Source organism: Lepisosteus platostomus, chromosome 27 (genome assembly GCF_059453375.1).
Source record: "Lepisosteus platostomus isolate fLepPlt1 chromosome 27, fLepPlt1.hap1, whole genome shotgun sequence".
NCBI lineage: Eukaryota > Metazoa > Chordata > Actinopteri > Semionotiformes > Lepisosteidae > Lepisosteus > Lepisosteus platostomus.
In genome coordinates, this window is record NC_142637.1 from 4,662,964 (window position 1) to 4,679,096 (window position 16,133).

Genomic DNA, 16,133 nt, shown 5'->3' on the forward strand with positions numbered 1-16,133 from the left:
CAGGCGGCGGCGGGGGTCCGGACGAGGGGGGGCATGAAGGAGAGAGTGGCACACCAAGAGCCTCTGAGCACTTTCCTGTTTGTCCTCCATTGTTCTGACAGAGCGATAGGCAGTTTCCAGCTGCTAGAGCTTTCTTTTTGTCAGCCTCCGTCATCCCCCGGTCGATCTAAACAGCATTTATGTCAACATTTCATTATGTCTCAGTCGGTATAAATTAGTATGTTCACACGAGCAACACACAATCCTGCTCTAACAGTGTCACTGTGAGAAGATGACCAGGGCTGGTTTTCCCAGAGGAAAGTATGGCCCCCAATGCTAAAGTAAAGTATGGTTTATTTTTATTTTAAGTTTTTTTTTTTATTATTGGCAGTGCATACACTACATATATGAATGGGATCATCAATGGTTTTTACATATTGCGGAAAAATGTTTAAAAAACATCTGCTGGCTGACTTGGAAAACTTGAGTTTTAGTCAGGTAACATGGTGTGTGGGTGTTTGCAGTTCTCAGATCTGTTTGTTCGGCGGTTCATGACATTCTCTTGGATCAGATGGAAAGACAGGGGTGATGCCAACAGGAGCTCCATTCCTAGCCACCCCCTGCTGTCCATCCTGAGAGGGGGTTCCTGCTGCTGCAAATAAAAGAAATGTGTATACTGCCCTCTTGTGGACCCGTTTGGGTACTGCAGCCTGTGGGGTTCCGCCTCAGGCCTGCTGGTGTGCAGGTGCGTGCAGCACCTGGGCGCCAGAGCTGCAGTCACAGCACTGTCTCCTCTTTCCTCCACTCCAAGGCCTGCAGCGCCCCCTTCAGCCCCCCGACCTGGCTGCTGTGCCGCTCCAGTATCGCCGCCACCTGCCTCTCCAGCTGCCGCAGCTGTTCCCGGTACTTCCTGCGGGCGTTCCTGTAAGCGCCGGCCACGCTGCTGCAGAGAGGGGGGGAGAGGCCGAGCGTGAGCTCTGTCCTCCGGCCTGAGCTTCCGGAGCAAGACGGGAGAGCACTGGGGGGTGAGGGGCAGGCTGGGAACTCTAAGGGGATGGTTGATGCTGTTTCCTCTCCAATGCTGCCCTTGTTTTTGCAAACGCTATTTCACGTGTCCTGGTATAGCGGCCTGCGCAAAACGATTGATTGACTTTGTCTGAGCCCGCTGCACAGACAACGGCCAGCTGAATCAAACCAAAACCTATCTTGCCCAACACACAAGATCCCCTGAATACCCCCCAGCAGGAAGAGACAAGTTCGAGTTGCCTTGGGACAGCTGGGGGTGCTGCTGGAAGGGGTGTTAGTGGGACCAGAAGGGAGCTTTTCTGGACACTCCACTCAGAGCTCTTTACAGGTAATGGGGGCTGCACAGTGGCGGTGGTGGAGGGGAGTCCCCACCTGGATGATGCGACAGCAGCCAAAGTGTGCAAGTGCACTCGGTACACACCAGCTCTCAGTGTGGAGGAGTCCCAGTTCACAATTCTGGGATGGGGGAGTCTTAGGAGGCCATGACTGGCAAGGACCAGGGGGAAATTTTGCCAGGACACCAGGGTAACACCCCTACTCTTTTCAAGAAACACCCTGGGATTTTTAATGACCACAGAGAGTCAGGACCTCAGTTTTACATCTCCTCCGAATGACAGCGCCTTTTTACAGTATAGGGTCCCTGTCACTATATTTAGTGACTGTGGGCATTAGGACCCACAGACCGCAGGGTGAGCACCCCCTACAGACCCCACTTACACCTCTTCCAGCAGCAACCTTAGTTTTTCCCAGGAGTCTCCCATCCAGGTACTGGCCAGGCTCACACCTGCTGAGCTACAGTGGGCTGCCAGCTGGGAGTTGCAGGGTGATACGGCTGCTGACATGCACATGCACCTGTTGAACTAGTACTGCAGCACAGAAGATCAGACTGCTTTCCTAGAGGTGTCTGGGGAGGATGTGATTCTGTTCCGCTGTAGTACCTGTGAGCCTGGGTGAGTTGCGCTGCCAGCCCTTCACTCTGTCGCCTGCGGGTGGCGCTCTCTGTCAGCATGGCCTCTAGAGAGCCCCGCAGAGCCCCCACTCGTTTCCTCAGCGCCTGCTCCCTAAACAAAGCCATGGGGTGAAGTTAAACCCAGCTCCCCGGTTCCCCGCACGTCCACAGAGAGAGACAAGTCTATTGCGACAAAAACCTGTGCACTTATAGAGAGGCGTGTTGCAGAAGCAGTAGGCATGTGTTCGGTTTTGCCTTTTTAAAAGAGCACAAAAACGCGATCAATCTACAAGGAAGGCTTGCAATTATTGTTGTCATAGGCATTATTTATTTTTTATTGTGCGGCGAAAGCTTCCCCAGGAAAGATGTCTGATTTCACACAAGCCTTTCTCTCACAGTAAAATTCTGTTTGAATTCACATGCTGTCAGGTAGGGTTCAGCAAACAGACGGGTCTCTGGAAAATTCCAAGACAGACAAAGTAAAAGATGCTGAAAAACATGTTTCGGAAATTAAGCTTTTCGTCGTCCACCTCCTCAGCAGAATCTATTTGTGACTAGCTCCCCCAATTTCTCCGGTCTTTATCCGCGATTTCAGTTTTGGCCAGAGACTAGGGATCTAGATGGTAATGACAATTGCCAACACCATCAAAGCACTGTTCTTTTTTTTTTACAGACGTTACTTAGCAACCACCTGCAGGCTGGCAGCTGCTGTCTGTGAGGCTTGCCATGTCTGGGGTGATAGTGAGCAGGTGCAACCCAAAGGAAGAACTGTGACTTTTTCACAGACGGCACAAAACCCCTCCAACACGCCTAAGTGGGCCAGATTCTTGTTCTTACCAATGGAGCCAAATAGTGTTTGAGTTACCCTAGCAGAATAAAGAAAGAGCAGGTAAACCCTTCCGGACTCCATCCAGTATCATAACTTAACTCACCGCAGTAGGGCAGCCTGGATCTCTCTGAGCATTGTCCGATTTCGGGGTCCTGAGACCCCTGTACCGGGAACTTGTGGATCTGCCAGTTCTGGAGATCTCTGCAGGACGATGCAAAGGTGAGCAGATCAAAAAGATACATTAATTACAGCACACCCCCTTTGTTTATAAGAATCCTTCCCTAAAGCTTGCATTTAACATTGCAAAATAAAATCCCAAAGTCTAATGTTTTGGGGACATAGCCTTCAAATCATCAATGATAATTGCAGGAGCAAATGGTCATTTCTGAATGGCCTAGCCCCATAACTGAACTTAAAAGGATCATCAAGAGCAGAGATGGCACCCGCTGTGCCAGTGAGTTGAGTACCTGCCCTCCGGCCCGCCTGTCCTCCAGCTCTTCTCTCAGGATGTCCACGATCAGCTCCTGAGCCGTCTCCTGTGCCCCCTGAGCAGTTAGCGTCCACTCCAGACAGCGCCTCTCCTTCTCCGCCAGCCTGATCTCCGCCCGCAGCTCTGACATTTCCTCCTGGAACGGCACTGACATTTAGAAAGTAAGGCGCTGACTGGGTCCTCAGCCAGACACTGCTAGGAGCAGGAAAGGATTTTGGCTTATTGGGAGACGTGCAAAGAATAAAAATAAGAATTTTCATATTGTGCTTTGCATGATGCACTTTGCAATAGATCAAAGGCAGGTATACACAAATTAATACAGTGAATCCAGCATATAAAAGTGATTCGGTCTCCCACTGTTCAGAGCCTAGCTACTGGGAACAGATCTCAAAGAGGGCGAACAAATGTTTAAAACCGATCATGAAAAATATCATTTTACATCCTCACCTGTGAAGGCTGTGCCTAAGATAAGACGTGACCACGTTCTGGAGGCTGACGCTTTTTCAAAGCTGTTATCGCCAGATTAAAACACTTCAAGACAAGGCGAATGTGCTGAGGATCTTTGACACAAAAGCTGGAAAGGACTCAACTTAATGTAACCTAGTCTTAAAATATATGAAGATATTCATATAATACTGAATAGGTATTAATAGGTAGTACTGAAGGTTTAGTTAACTATTCTTCTGAGAAAGGCGGGGCAGTAAATAAGGACTGTTTTTATTGCCTATAAAAACACCTAAGGTTATTCATTTAGGGCCATTTTAATAAAAATTGAAGAATGAATGATGACAGTGCATTCACTAACATGTTCCTCTCATTTTTCTGCACACTGATTGAAGGTTTTGAACATTGTAAAATGAAGTTGTTTTTTGTACAAGGGTCTGGAGAAGTAAAACCAACCCTGACAGCAACTAACTCCTGTAGCAATGCAGCTTTCTCTTTCCTGGGGCTGTGAGGCCCTGCTGCTTCCTGGCCCCTGCTCCCAGGCAGGGTGTCTGTATCTGGGCTGGGTCGTCTTTCTCCGTCTGGCTCCTGCTCCGGCACGCAGACCGCTGCCCTGTCCTGCCGCAGCTTCTTGATCCGGGCCCGAATCTCCTTTTCCTGCTCTCCCGAAGCAGGCAGATCCCTGCTTATGGAACGCAGAGTCAGAGATGCTGGGAAAATCGGCGTTTGGTGCAGAAGATAGGAGACATGTCTCCAAAAGAGCCACTACTGGCTGATGGAACAAAATCTCTAATGAAAACTTTATTACTACTGTCAAGACTTTGACAGCTCCATCTGGGCCCACACCCTAGGCTTGTGTGTCCACTACAATGGCTGACCAATTCATCATGGCCTACACCCTGTGGTAGCGATGGGCAATCCTTCTTGTGTTGGGTGTAACGAACAGTTCTTTCCGGACCCTATGCAGACGACACAGTCCGACGGAGTGGGGAAACACTAGGGAAACGTCATGCAGGAAAACGGGGCTGAAGACAAGGGGGCGTGTCCAAGGTGCGCTGGTGCACGGGGGAGGTGTGGCCGAGGCGAACAATCCCAAAGAGTAATCCATAGAGTATCCAAAACACAAAGGTAAGTCCAAAACCAGGAGATCCATCAAAACACGACGTTAAAACCACGAAGGCAGGGTCGGAACCGGCGGACAGGGGACAAGGAACAGGAACAGGGGTTAAAACCTTAATGGGACCAGGCGCTTCCAGGTCCCGGACTCGCACGATATGGAAATCAGATGCAGAGCCCAGATGAGCGTCAGCGCCTGGCTTTTAAGGTGGGCTGGGAATGGGAAACAGGTGCATGGAATAAAGTCTTGAGTGAAAGGGCTGGAGCACCCTTAAGGAGGGGGGACTATAATCGTGACATTGGGTCTGTCTGGAGATTTTCACTCCAGCTCAACTCTTAAAGACGCACGCCCACCCATTCAGACCAAAGTAACAGATTTCGCCCAGCTCTCAGAAGAAAAGATATGGCTGCACAGGAATCTGTCCAGAGAAGAGCAACCAGGTTCATTCTGGATCTTAAGGGAATGAAATAAACTGACAGGATGAAGGAACTAAACATTTTTAGTCTTGAATAGAGAAGACCATAAGTGGGCCTGATTCAACAATTCAAAATCTTCACTGACAAAGCCAGCACAGCAGATGTCTTCTGAACAAACAGTGAAATAGAAAGCATGTGTACCCAGCCGTGTTGCTGAGGCTGATACCTTCATCCTTGGACATATCCAGCTGTTCAAGACTAAAAAAACTTCAGTTCCTAATAAAAACCAAAGCAGCTTTTGATGGGCCAAATGATCTCCTGTCATTTTTAATATTTCAAATGTTCTTCTGCTCTTTCCAGGTGCTGGCACTTTGATGAGCCCTGCAGACGCAGCGGGCCTGCCCTGCGGACTCCTGGGATTGGGTTTGGCCATGTGCAGATTGAGGAGAGCTTTGGATCCGTAAGACAATGCCAAGTAAACAGGTAAAACGGACCAGCCAGTCTCTTAACATGTGTATCAATCCTTATTGCTCTACAAACAAGGCTGATATTTCAGTGAGCTTATGTATGTATATATACTTAATTTCTGATTGTGTCTGCACATCACCGTGTGATAGCAGGTCCTTGCATGTTAATAGGGCTGTTTGTATTGTCAAAGACATTTTAGCAGTTAAAAAATAAGTGCCATTCAAATAAGCTTTTTGAAGAGATTTTCATGTTTGGGATGAGGTACAGTAATCTTGTCACCTGTTCTCTGTAGGCTGGGCTTCATCCACAGCGTCCCCTAGTGTTAAGTTAGGGGACTCCCCTGTCTGGGGGCGACTGCATTCCTGGACGGGGCCACGTGGCTGCTCTTTCTCCTTGGCAAAGCCTATGAAACAAAAACACCTTTATACTTGCTTTTATTCTTTATTAATCCTTCAGTCTTATTATTTAAGACTCTAAAAATGTAGATTTATATCCTAAATAAATGCTGACTCTTAGCTCCCCTCACTTGCAGCCTGAGGTGTCTCCTTGCTGTCCTCCCGTTTCCTGTCCCTGTACAGTGACAGGAGCTCGCCGTAGGCCTCCTCACACTCTTCACTGTCAGTCACCGAGCGGACACAGAGAGCAGACAGACCACAAAGAGGAGAAGGCAGTGAAACGGAGGAGCCCCCTTCACAAAAGACAGACCTTTTATTTGCCAGATGACACAGGATACGCAAGGCACATCGGGATCACACACCATGTGCCAAAGGTAACATTGTGCTACACATTTCAAACGATGTGCAAGCACTAGCATGGCGATTATGGGGAGTTATCTGGTGAAGTAAACAAGCCCCGAATTTTGCCAGAGCAGTTTAATATGCACAGAGCTGTGCAAAGATTAAGAATAGGCCTTATCTTGCCACTGATGCATTGAATGAAACAGACTGTGAATTACAGAAAACCCTGCTCTCCCCATGTTCACAGCTGCACCAGGAGCCATGCTGTATATCTGCATTGCAGTGCAGCTGCTGACTTCACCTGTACTTCAGAGCCAGCTGGAGGGCTGTGCAGTTGGCCTCATGTTTGCCCAGTGTCATGCTGATCTGCTCCGACTCGCCTTTCCTCCTCTCCAGCGCCGCGGACAGACGGTCATTCCGCGACTTCAGCCTCTCGATGCACCTGGGGGGACAGCACAGATTCAGCCCCAGGGCAGCACTGCTTTCTCCGAGGGTAGTTATCATGGGACTTCGTTTCTTTTCCAATGATTTGGCAAAAAAGACGTTGCCCCATGTTCACCTGCTTTCCCACATCTGCACATACTGATTTACATTCGGCAAGGCTCTGCAGCAACAGCAATCTTTCTCTCTACCGCCAAGCTCAAACTGTGCTTTCCGTTCTGCGTGCATCTGGATGGACGTTTCCGTCAGGCATTTCCGTATTCTTGTTTATGAACCCAGAAGGCTGTTGCGGTCTCGCATTAGAATGTGCAAATGTTCACTCAAAAATGTGTACGCAGGTGGTCTCCAAACTTTAGATACGGGCAATTTAGGGTAACCTGCAAGACAGAGGACTGCGGCAGTTTCAGGAAGAGGGTGAGAAATGACTTGAGATGAAGCCCCAGATGAAGGAAACAACAGAGCAATCTGATAAACCCCCACGCACAGACGGGCCACAATCCTGCCCCGGGCGCGCTCACCTCTGCAGGCGGTCGGTTTCGCTCTCGAAGCCGACGATTCTAGAAGGCTGGGGGGCAGGAAAAGGCGACACTCCACCGGCGGGAGAAGAGGGGGTGGAAGGTGCTCCATCTCCTGCAGAGTCTGAGCCAGGAGCAGCCTGACCTGGGCGATGAGGCTGCTGGGGGGATCCGGGGCAAGTCGGCGAGGTCCAGCAGGGGCTAAGGGCTCCACTGGAGGAGCTGGAGGGGCTGGTAGGAGGGGAGAGACTGCCCGCACTCTGCAGGCTAGTCAGGAGACCCAGCAGCTGGGGTCGGGGAGAGGAAGCTAGTGTTTATAGCAGCTGGGGTTGTGGGCAAGATTCTGCGTTTTAACAATGATCAAAAGGACAGCAGCTTAGCAAAGTTGATAAAAAAGACAAAATAGCATGCACTGAAATAACACAACCAGAAATGGCCAAAAAGGAGATTCTTCTCCATTAACAGATTATGTGCTTGCTAGTAAAACTTGTTTGTTTCTGAGCATTGTTTTGAGATACTGTAAGCTATCACAAGAACACCACCCTTTCTTCCTCCATGCTCTCACTCACATGCTGCTCAATTGTTAGTCAACTATAAGGCAGTAGAACTTCATGACGGCCAATGAGACAGGTAACATATGACTTCTGGACGTTTCGATTGGTAGTCTTCTAATTGAAGGGCACCAGAGTCCGCCCGCCTAACATATTACCTTCACTTTCATCCGGTCGCGCTCTTCCTGCAGCCCGTTCAGCATGACCTTTGTCCGGCTGATCTCTTCCTCCCGCTGGCGCAAGCTCTGCCGGAGGTCGTGGTTTCGCTGGTGGTAGGTGAGGGTGTCTCTCTGGAGCTGTCGGCGCTCTTCAGGGGGCAGTGCTGAAGGGTAGGAGATCCCAAATTCTCTCTCCATCTCTTCCAGGACCTGAGCCAAAGCCATGACGTCCATTTAACAGTACACAGTGGAACACAGCCATGGTACTAATACAGGTCGAGCTGCTCTGCGAGACACACCTTGGTGACCTGGACCCAGCTCTCCCTGGCTGCTCTCAGGTGCTCTGCGTGTTTCTCTTCGTCACAGGCGGTGCTTGGGTCAGCCCATGTTCTCCTGCTGTGAACGGAAGTCTCCAGAGCAGTCAGGATCCTCTGCATTTCTTCCCACAGTTCAGCACTGCCACCTCGGGGGATGTTAAAACACAACATATTTAGCTGTGCCCAGCATTGCCTACTTCAGGAACGCAGAACAAGCCTGAAATTTAGGAGCCGTTATACTCAGAATAAATAGTAGGGAAATGTCAATGACAGAGCTGACACAGTGAGTTCACACTCTCACTACCTTGTCCAGGAAGTGAAACCTCAGGCTGTGGGTCGCCATCTTGGAGGGGACACTGAGACAGAGGACTGCACTCAGACCCTGGACTGAGACTGCTGGGTGCTGACGCTGTCTCTTCTCCTTGGACCCTACAGCACGAAACATCAAATGCTTCACATCCTAATATTAGAGTGGAACAGGTCACGCTGCTACACAGGGCCTCGAGTTTCCACATTAAGTAAGCTGAGTGTTTCGTTTCATTAATGGAATCTCCACAATTAGAAGTGGACAGCAACAGTCCACCGTTAAAAGCTGCAGCCACTCAATGAGTTTATGCAAGGCTGTTAATCAACGTACAAGTTTTCTGGGGAGATAGTGCTGGAGGTCAGCCTGACTGCTGGTGTGCACCTTGGATTCTGCAGTCCACTCATCTTCCCATTGAGCTCTGCTATCACCCTCAGCAAGGTGTCCACCTCCTCTTCACACTGGGCCAGCTCCTGGGCCAAGGGATCAGTAGGGCCTGGGGTACAGTCCTCACATTTTTGGGGCTCCTTATTTCTGGCAGTTCCCTGTTCCTCAGAGGAGACCTGTGGGGGCTGCAGAAAAGAATACATATGGACATATGCAGGGATTATTTTCTCTAGTGTGAGCCTAATTGAGTAGAGAGGTCGACTAAACTCACATATTGCACACATGCAGATGTTGGTAAAATTATGCAAATGAATTTTTGTCTTCCTAATGGCAGACTGCCTTGAAAAGACATAATTACTAGAGCCGCCAAGGTAAAAAATGTTGTTAGGTTGCATTTCGTCCTCCTACACTAATAAAAACTGGATGTCAGTATTTAAGCCATTGCGGCGATGTTGCACGTACGCAGAGCTTTCACTGAGCGCTGAATGTTTACGAACCATAGCCATTGTTTGGAGGAGTGGAAAAGGAGGAAACGGGAACTTCCTGATGCATAATTTCCTGTCAAGATAACAATACCGTTACCAGAGTGCTGAGGGGGGGAAACAAGGGAGAGTATTGTTTTTGAGGTTACAGGAGATGGGGTGTAGAAGCTAACAGCAAGCCAGACGCCATGGGTTCCCTCTTCCTTTACTGGGGTGTTTCCAGCAGATATAGGAGGTTCGATTTTTTTTTTTTACCAGTGCGGATTTATCAATAGGAAGAACGACGCAAATTTAAAAATCATCCGCGTGTTTTCCATTAAGCAGAACTGAGACCTTGTATGAAACAAAATGCATTTTCTGTGGAAAAAAAAGATTAACCTGTATTTTCCTCTGTGCAATGAGAAGCATCTTTCTATTTAGTCTGTGAAATGGTTGCTTATTCAATACGTTGATTTAAAAAAAGCAACAACTGGTTCTTCTCAGAGCTTTGCTATTTAATATCAGACTTGCATGCTGTACTGAAAACCCATTCACTGCATTTCTGAACCAGTATGGGTCATCAGGTTTCTTTAGCAATCAAGTTCTTTCTTTAGTAACTTTGAATGACTTTGCAAGACCTACCTCTCCCTCTGTTCCAGATCCATGAGAAGATAGCTTCTCCCAGCCCCTCAGTCTGTCTGTCCCTTCCATTGGGATATAATACAAATTTCACAGCTCAGTTCCAGGCTCCTGCTGGTGCTGATCAATACTGCTCCATCTCCACCAATCCTTCACCTCCGACATGGAGTTTTTAAGCCATGTTGTCACTGTTAGCTTGTTCACTGGCAGGGCTTTTCTTCAGTTCCACTTCAGCTGCGGAATCTCTCTTAGACGTTTTTCCAAAAAAAAACCTGAGCTAATGTTCCCGAACGATGCCACAACCACCCTTAACAGAGGCTTCCAGTCTGTGACTGGCCAGTGCAGTATCCCCGTCAGTCTCTCTCTGAGCTACATTTCCTGTCCTGTTGGCAAAACCTCAAAGACAACAAAGGTGATGACGAATTTAGAAGAAAATTGCGTTGTTCTTCCTATAGTTTTCTAAACCAGAGCACCAGGAGCAAACCCACGTGAACACTGGGAGAACATGCAAACTCCACACAGACAGCACACCAGGAATTGAACCCAGGGCCCCAGCACTGCAAGGCAGCAAGGCTAACCATGGTACCTGTGCTGTCTGAATTTAGAGATGTTGTTTAGGGGCTGCAGCAGAAGAGTGTCCAAAGATACTTAAACAGAAACCTGTTGCTGAAGTCCATCCTCTAACCTGAGTAAATCTACTATGAAAGTACCTAAAACGTGGTTGTACAGTACATATAAACTACATGATAGGTTAATGATTTAAATATATTAGTTCTGTATTTTAACTTTAGATTGTAGTATAATTAATATTACATTTTTTTATTCATTGATTATGATAGTTACAGGTTTTCAGCTATTATTTTTAAAGATTGTTTGTTTTTCAGGAAAAAACGTCTTCTTTACTTACAGAAGAGTATAGTAGTATTGACAGAGACATTATATGTACGAAAAGGAAAAGCTTCTGTCCGGTATTGTAGATGATTTCGCTGAAAACTACAATTACCAGGACTCCCTGCGAATTTCCTGAGTGTTTGACTTCCGGTGGTGAAGATGGCTGCCTTCATGAATTAGATGTTTTTTTGGGGAATTGATGTTTTTGCAAGTATCTACACTTACAAATCTCTTTTGAACTCAGTTTAATATTGTAAGTGAATTGCTTTATGTTTTTGTATATGTATGTCTTGGCGCTTTAATCAGATAAAGTTCGTTATTCGTTAAAAGCAAGGTTGTGATTTACATTCTACCCGGCTCCTCAATTGTCAGTGATTTACCTGAATACAGACAGTTGAAAACGTAATGAAAGACACCGACGCTATTACATAAATAACTTTATATGAATAGAAAATGCTGTATTACAGCGTTTTGTTTTGCACAACACAGAAACGGGTATTATTTTAATGTTTGCATTTCACGATGTTATCTGTACTTTTAAGTAGCACCTCGTACTTTAACTTAATCTGTTCTTAAGTTACTGGAAAATACGACGTAGTTTTTAACACGAACAATTGTACGAAATATCTGATTCCGGGGCCAATACTGACCCAGGTTTGGGTAATGAAGGGCTGAACTAGATTAAAAATAAATAGGAATAATTATTTAAAAATTAAAAGGTTAATCGTGATTCTCACATACTTTACCTTTACCAAACCCTTCGGTTATGTTTTGGGTCTATTTAACCAAACACTCGTTTCCTTTTTGTTTTCTTTGTAAGACCTTAGAACATTGCCTAAGATCTGGTCATGATGGTTGGGGGGAAAAAAATCGAACTCTAGTTCAAGAACTCCGAGAAGTTTGGGACCCCTGGGGTAAACACCACAGACAAAAACAAAAGAACATTTTATTCCATTTTAATCCATTTCTTTTTGGTTTAAAATGGCGTTCAGTTAGTATGAACAACAACAACAGATGTAATACATTCTGAATATAACAGGAGACGTTAACCTCAGAACTCAGAATGTTAGGGGTGTTTGTGTTCATTGCTATTGAGCACTGAAATCAAACAGCTTGGATAGTAAAAACCCTGAAAGTGCTTCCTAGCCTTTATTTAACTAATTCTAAACTGCTTTTTTATGGGTGTAAAGAACAGGACCTGATGACCTCTTGCAATGAAACCGAAAACAGTAAAGTAGCGCATTATCCTCTAACCCCCTGTCCTCTGTGTCCCTGCACTCGCAGAATTGAAGGTAGATGAACAGGCAGGGGCTGGGATGGGCAGTCCTGATCCTGGAGGTCCAGGGCAGGTTTTCATTCCAGCTGAGCTCCTAACGACTTGGATCCGCTCGTTATCGCCTCGATGGAACCAGTCTAAGAAGGTCTCCTGGCTCTTCAGGGGCTGCTGTTCTGAAGAGACCCTGAAAACCAGCAGATGCACTGGGCCTCCAGCACCAGGGCTGTCCAGTCCTGGGCTATGGGGCACCCTGAGAAGGGGCAAGAGGGATTTCTAGGAATCGGTTCGCTGGCAGTGAAATTGTCTACCTAGAGCTGCTTGTACCCTGCCAGGCCGCCATGGATGAGCCCGAGCCCGGCCCGGCGGACGGAGAGGAGAGGGCGGTGGAGCTGAGACCGCAGACCCGCTCGAACCCCGAGGGCGCGGAGGACCGCCGCAGCAGCAACCCCCAGCCCGCGGTGGGCAGCAGGAGCGAGGGCGAAGGCGAGGCGTCTGCCAGCGACAGCCCGCCCAGCGCTGCTGCTGCCGCCAGCGCCTCTGCGGCCGGGGCTGCTGCCGCCAGCGCTGCCAACGCGGCTGCCAAGGAGAGACCCAAAGCGGCGCAGTCCTCCCCCGCACCCCCGGCCCCCACCACCGACTTCCAGCTGAGGGCACCTCGAGTGAACTGTCCAGAGAAAGTGGTAAGTGGCAGATGGTCAGTCCTACCATGTTCCGGCCTGGCTCCTGCTTGACTCCCTCCTGGCTCCTGCTTGACTCCCTCCTGGCTCCTGCTTGACTCCCTCCTGCCTCCTGCTTGACTCCCTCCTGCCTCCTGCTTGACTCCCTCCTGGTTCCGGCCTGGTTCCCTCCTGGTTCCCTCCTGGCTCCTGCTTGACTCCCTCCTGCCTCCTGCTTGACTCCCTCCTGGTTCCCTCCTGGTTCCGGCCTGGTTCCCTCCTGGCTCCGGCCTGGCTCCTGCTTGACTCCCTCCTGGCTCCTGCTTGACTCCCGCATGCTGCAGTCTGATGACTGCTTGCTGTATGTAGACAGGTTTGATCTTAATATGGCATTGGACACATTGAGTCTGATCTTTGCTTTCCTGTACAGATAATATGTCTTGACCTGTCAGAGGAGATGTCACTGCAGAAGCTTGAGTCTTTCAATGGGTAAGGTATACCCGTTCCATACTAAAGATTTGGAACTGTATCTTTTGTACCAAAACTATTCCTATACAGGGTCATTGACTATTTTGAATCACATCAAATTTTTGTACTGCGTATATAAATACAGTATATTCTGCATAGCATTATACATGTGACTGCATATGGCTGTTAAAATTCAACTGTAATTAGAAAAACTGGAAAGGACTTAGTGCTGTAAATGAAAAAGTATGTATTTGCTAAGAAATGCAATTCAGGGTTTGGGTTTTTTAAGGAGACTAGATGTTGTTTAAAATGAGTTCACCAGTAGCAATTAACTGTTGTTAATCATATTTGTATTAGATTATGTGTTATAGTTTGAGTGATTTATATTGGGGTGTTAATTTTTATTGGAAGAAATGTTAAAAAAATGCCTGTATGGTTAGTGGTTACTGCCTCATGTTTCCAGATCGAAAACCAACGCCCTGAATATCTCACAGAAGATGATAGAGATGTTTGTGAGAACAAAACACAAGATTGACAAGCGCCATGAGTTTGCCCTGGTCGTGGTCAATGATGATGCCTTGTGGGTGAGCACTTCATTTTTTATATGGATTTTTCTGTTTTTTGGCCATTTCTGTTATTCTTTATGCTTAAATTAATTTGACTAATTGTTCAACTGTGTGAAAACTAGCATGTTAGCATTATAATTTACGGCTGACTTAGAAAGAATTGGAGTACAATTATTACACTCTCACACCTCTTAATTTCCTCCCCAAAACATCTGAAATTGTATTTCAGCAACTATTTAAGACCATCCAAACTATTACAAATCAGAGTTAGTTATTTATTAAATTTATTTGTTATTTTTTTTATCATTAGTTTATTTGCTACTTAGAAACGCATTGATCCAAGGATCTGAAAGATTTGTGGAATAATACTTTTTGTTTGAAATGTTTATTATGAAATTGTCTGTGAAGAAACAAAATCATGAATATTGCAGTCTGTACACACATTTTTTGGCACATGATTGCTGCCAGTTCCTAGGATCAATTATAATTATTGATTCTTATCTACAAATGCATTTGTCCTTTTCAGTTGTCTGGCTTCACATCGGATCCCAGGGAGCTGTGCAGCTGCCTCTATGACTTGGAGACAAATGTCTGCGAGTCTTTCAGTATCCTTCCATCTCTGAGCTCTCCCCCCTCTCTCACACAGGATCTTTCCTTTTTTCACTGGAAATCCAAATGTGGTCTTTTACCACTGCAATGGAAATTGCACTCATTTAAAATCGCAGTTCCTGTGAGTTTGCATCTTCCTTAACTTCATCACCAGATCTTGAGGACCTTTTAAATTTGATGTAGGTATTAAACAGTTACTCATTTGCGATCAGTACTTGGTGGGATCTGATGTTCTGTGGAACTGAATTTATTGTTGCTTTTAGTGTCAAGTCAGTGTGCATTATGAGGGGAGTTTCCCTGTATCGCAGCCGTTCTGAAGGCTGTTTTCTCTGTGTTGCCACCTGCTTGCAGCCTCCAAAAGATTGAGCTGCCGCAGATGGAGAACGTGCAGACCATCCCACCCCCCTACGTGGTGAGGACCCTGCTCATCTACAGCCGACACGCCGGACAGCAGCAGTTCAGCCCTTCGGAGGCTGTCAATGTGAGCGCACATCGCCTCTGTGAAACACACTTGCATCCCCCTCACTGCTCACAGTAAGGTAAATGCCAAGTCTCTAACCCTGTCCCATCCTCTATCCTAAATGGTTTTGCCTTTCCCGTCCACAGAAGATGCTACAGTCTCCCTATTTCTTCTTTGATGTGGTGTACTTGCACAATGGAGCGGAGGAGCAGAACGACGAGTGCAGCTGGAAGGTGAGGGGTTTGAACACGAAGGAGAACCTCAGATCTCAGATCGGGCACGCGCAAAGAGGCAACATTGGACAAATACCAGCATCTGTCGGCTAAGCCAGGAAGCCTTGATAAGTTTTATGTCAATTAATGAACTATGTTTCGTGGGTTTTTCTTTTTTAAACCAAGATTATCACCATGCAAATATTGTACAATATTTTCCACAAAAGGAAAAAAAAACAACAAATATAAATGGCAAGGGGATGTAAAATAAAACAGGATTTTGACCATCTGCCTGTGCCCTAGGTTTTCCAAATGGGTGTACATTATTTGTTTTATTTCTCTTATTTTCTTCTGATTATTCTACCCTTGTCTAGTCATTGAATATGTGCCATATCTCCCGAATGTGTTTGGCTGCCCTCCTCTTCCTGCAGGATGTGTACACCTCCTTCTGTGACCTGGACACCAAGGGCACCTGCTACCAGTTTGAAGTCTCGCTGTGCGGCCCTGCGATCGAGCTGCACAACTGCATGGCCAAGCTGCTCTCCCACCCCTTACAGAGGCCCTTCCAGAGCCACGCCTCCTACAGTCTCCTGGAGGGTGAGGAGCTTCAGGAGATCGAAGCCACAGTGTGACAGAAGCGGTGGAGGACCAGGCTGTGGGGGAACTGTGCATCCAGCATGTTGGCAACATGTTTCCATCTTGACTTTGATGGCTTGCATTAGGAAACCCGGATTTAGTCACTGTATCCTGGAATGCATGTTGTACTG

General features: G+C 47.1%; 2 protein-coding genes across 4 annotated transcripts; one reads left to right on the top strand and one right to left on the bottom strand.

Annotated features, from left to right (window-relative positions):
* Positions 1–331: 331 nt before the first annotated feature.
* On the bottom strand, positions 332–10,600 carry ushbp1 (Usher syndrome 1C binding protein 1). 3 transcript variants are annotated; one of them, XM_088622118.1, is made up of 14 exons: positions 10,232–10,595; positions 9,075–9,313; positions 8,742–8,866; positions 8,420–8,583; positions 8,121–8,330; positions 7,415–7,698; positions 6,757–6,897; positions 6,245–6,333; positions 5,998–6,121; positions 4,174–4,399; positions 3,251–3,409; positions 2,887–2,984; positions 1,944–2,066; positions 332–922 (listed from the first exon to the last, which is right to left on the bottom strand). In XM_088622118.1, the coding sequence occupies exons 1-14, from the start codon at positions 10,298–10,300 to the stop codon at positions 757–759; spliced, it is 2,217 nt and encodes a 738-aa protein (XP_088478244.1). In that variant the 5' UTR covers positions 10,301–10,595; the 3' UTR covers positions 332–756. The 3 variants fall into 3 exon arrangements, with proteins under 3 accessions (XP_088478244.1, XP_088478245.1, XP_088478246.1); XM_088622119.1 differs by having other exon boundaries at positions 9,126–9,313; positions 10,232–10,594; XM_088622120.1 differs by lacking the exons at positions 332–922; positions 1,944–2,066 and adding an exon at positions 2,100–2,409 and having other exon boundaries at positions 10,232–10,600.
* Positions 10,601–11,234: 634 nt separating this feature from the next.
* babam1 (BRISC and BRCA1 A complex member 1) lies at positions 11,235–16,133 on the top strand. The gene is made up of 9 exons (XM_088622128.1): positions 11,235–11,372; positions 12,728–13,075; positions 13,482–13,540; positions 13,983–14,103; positions 14,612–14,690; positions 14,849–14,873; positions 15,046–15,175; positions 15,301–15,387; positions 15,798–16,133. The coding sequence occupies exons 2-9, from the start codon at positions 12,734–12,736 to the stop codon at positions 15,996–15,998; spliced, it is 1,044 nt and encodes a 347-aa protein (XP_088478254.1). The 5' UTR covers positions 11,235–11,372; positions 12,728–12,733; the 3' UTR covers positions 15,999–16,133.

Coding starts and splice junctions, on each gene's coding strand:
- ushbp1 (XM_088622118.1), bottom strand. CDS start 10,300: ATGGAAGGGACAGACAGACTGAGGGGCTGGGAGAAGCTATCTTCTCAT. Junction 8,867..9,074: donor ACTATCTCCCCAGAAAACTT/GTACGTTGATTA, acceptor TTCGTGCTGTAG/GGTCCAAGGAGAAGAGACAG. Junction 6,898..7,414: donor GAAACCGACCGCCTGCAGAG/GTGAGCGCGCCC, acceptor CTGTCCCCCCAG/GTGCATCGAGAGGCTGAAGT.
- babam1 (XM_088622128.1), top strand. CDS start 12,734: ATGGATGAGCCCGAGCCCGGCCCGGCGGACGGAGAGGAGAGGGCGGTG. Junction 14,104..14,611: donor TCAATGATGATGCCTTGTGG/GTGAGCACTTCA, acceptor TGTCCTTTTCAG/TTGTCTGGCTTCACATCGGA. Junction 14,691..14,848: donor AAATGTCTGCGAGTCTTTCA/GTATCCTTCCAT, acceptor CTTCATCACCAG/ATCTTGAGGACCTTTTAAAT.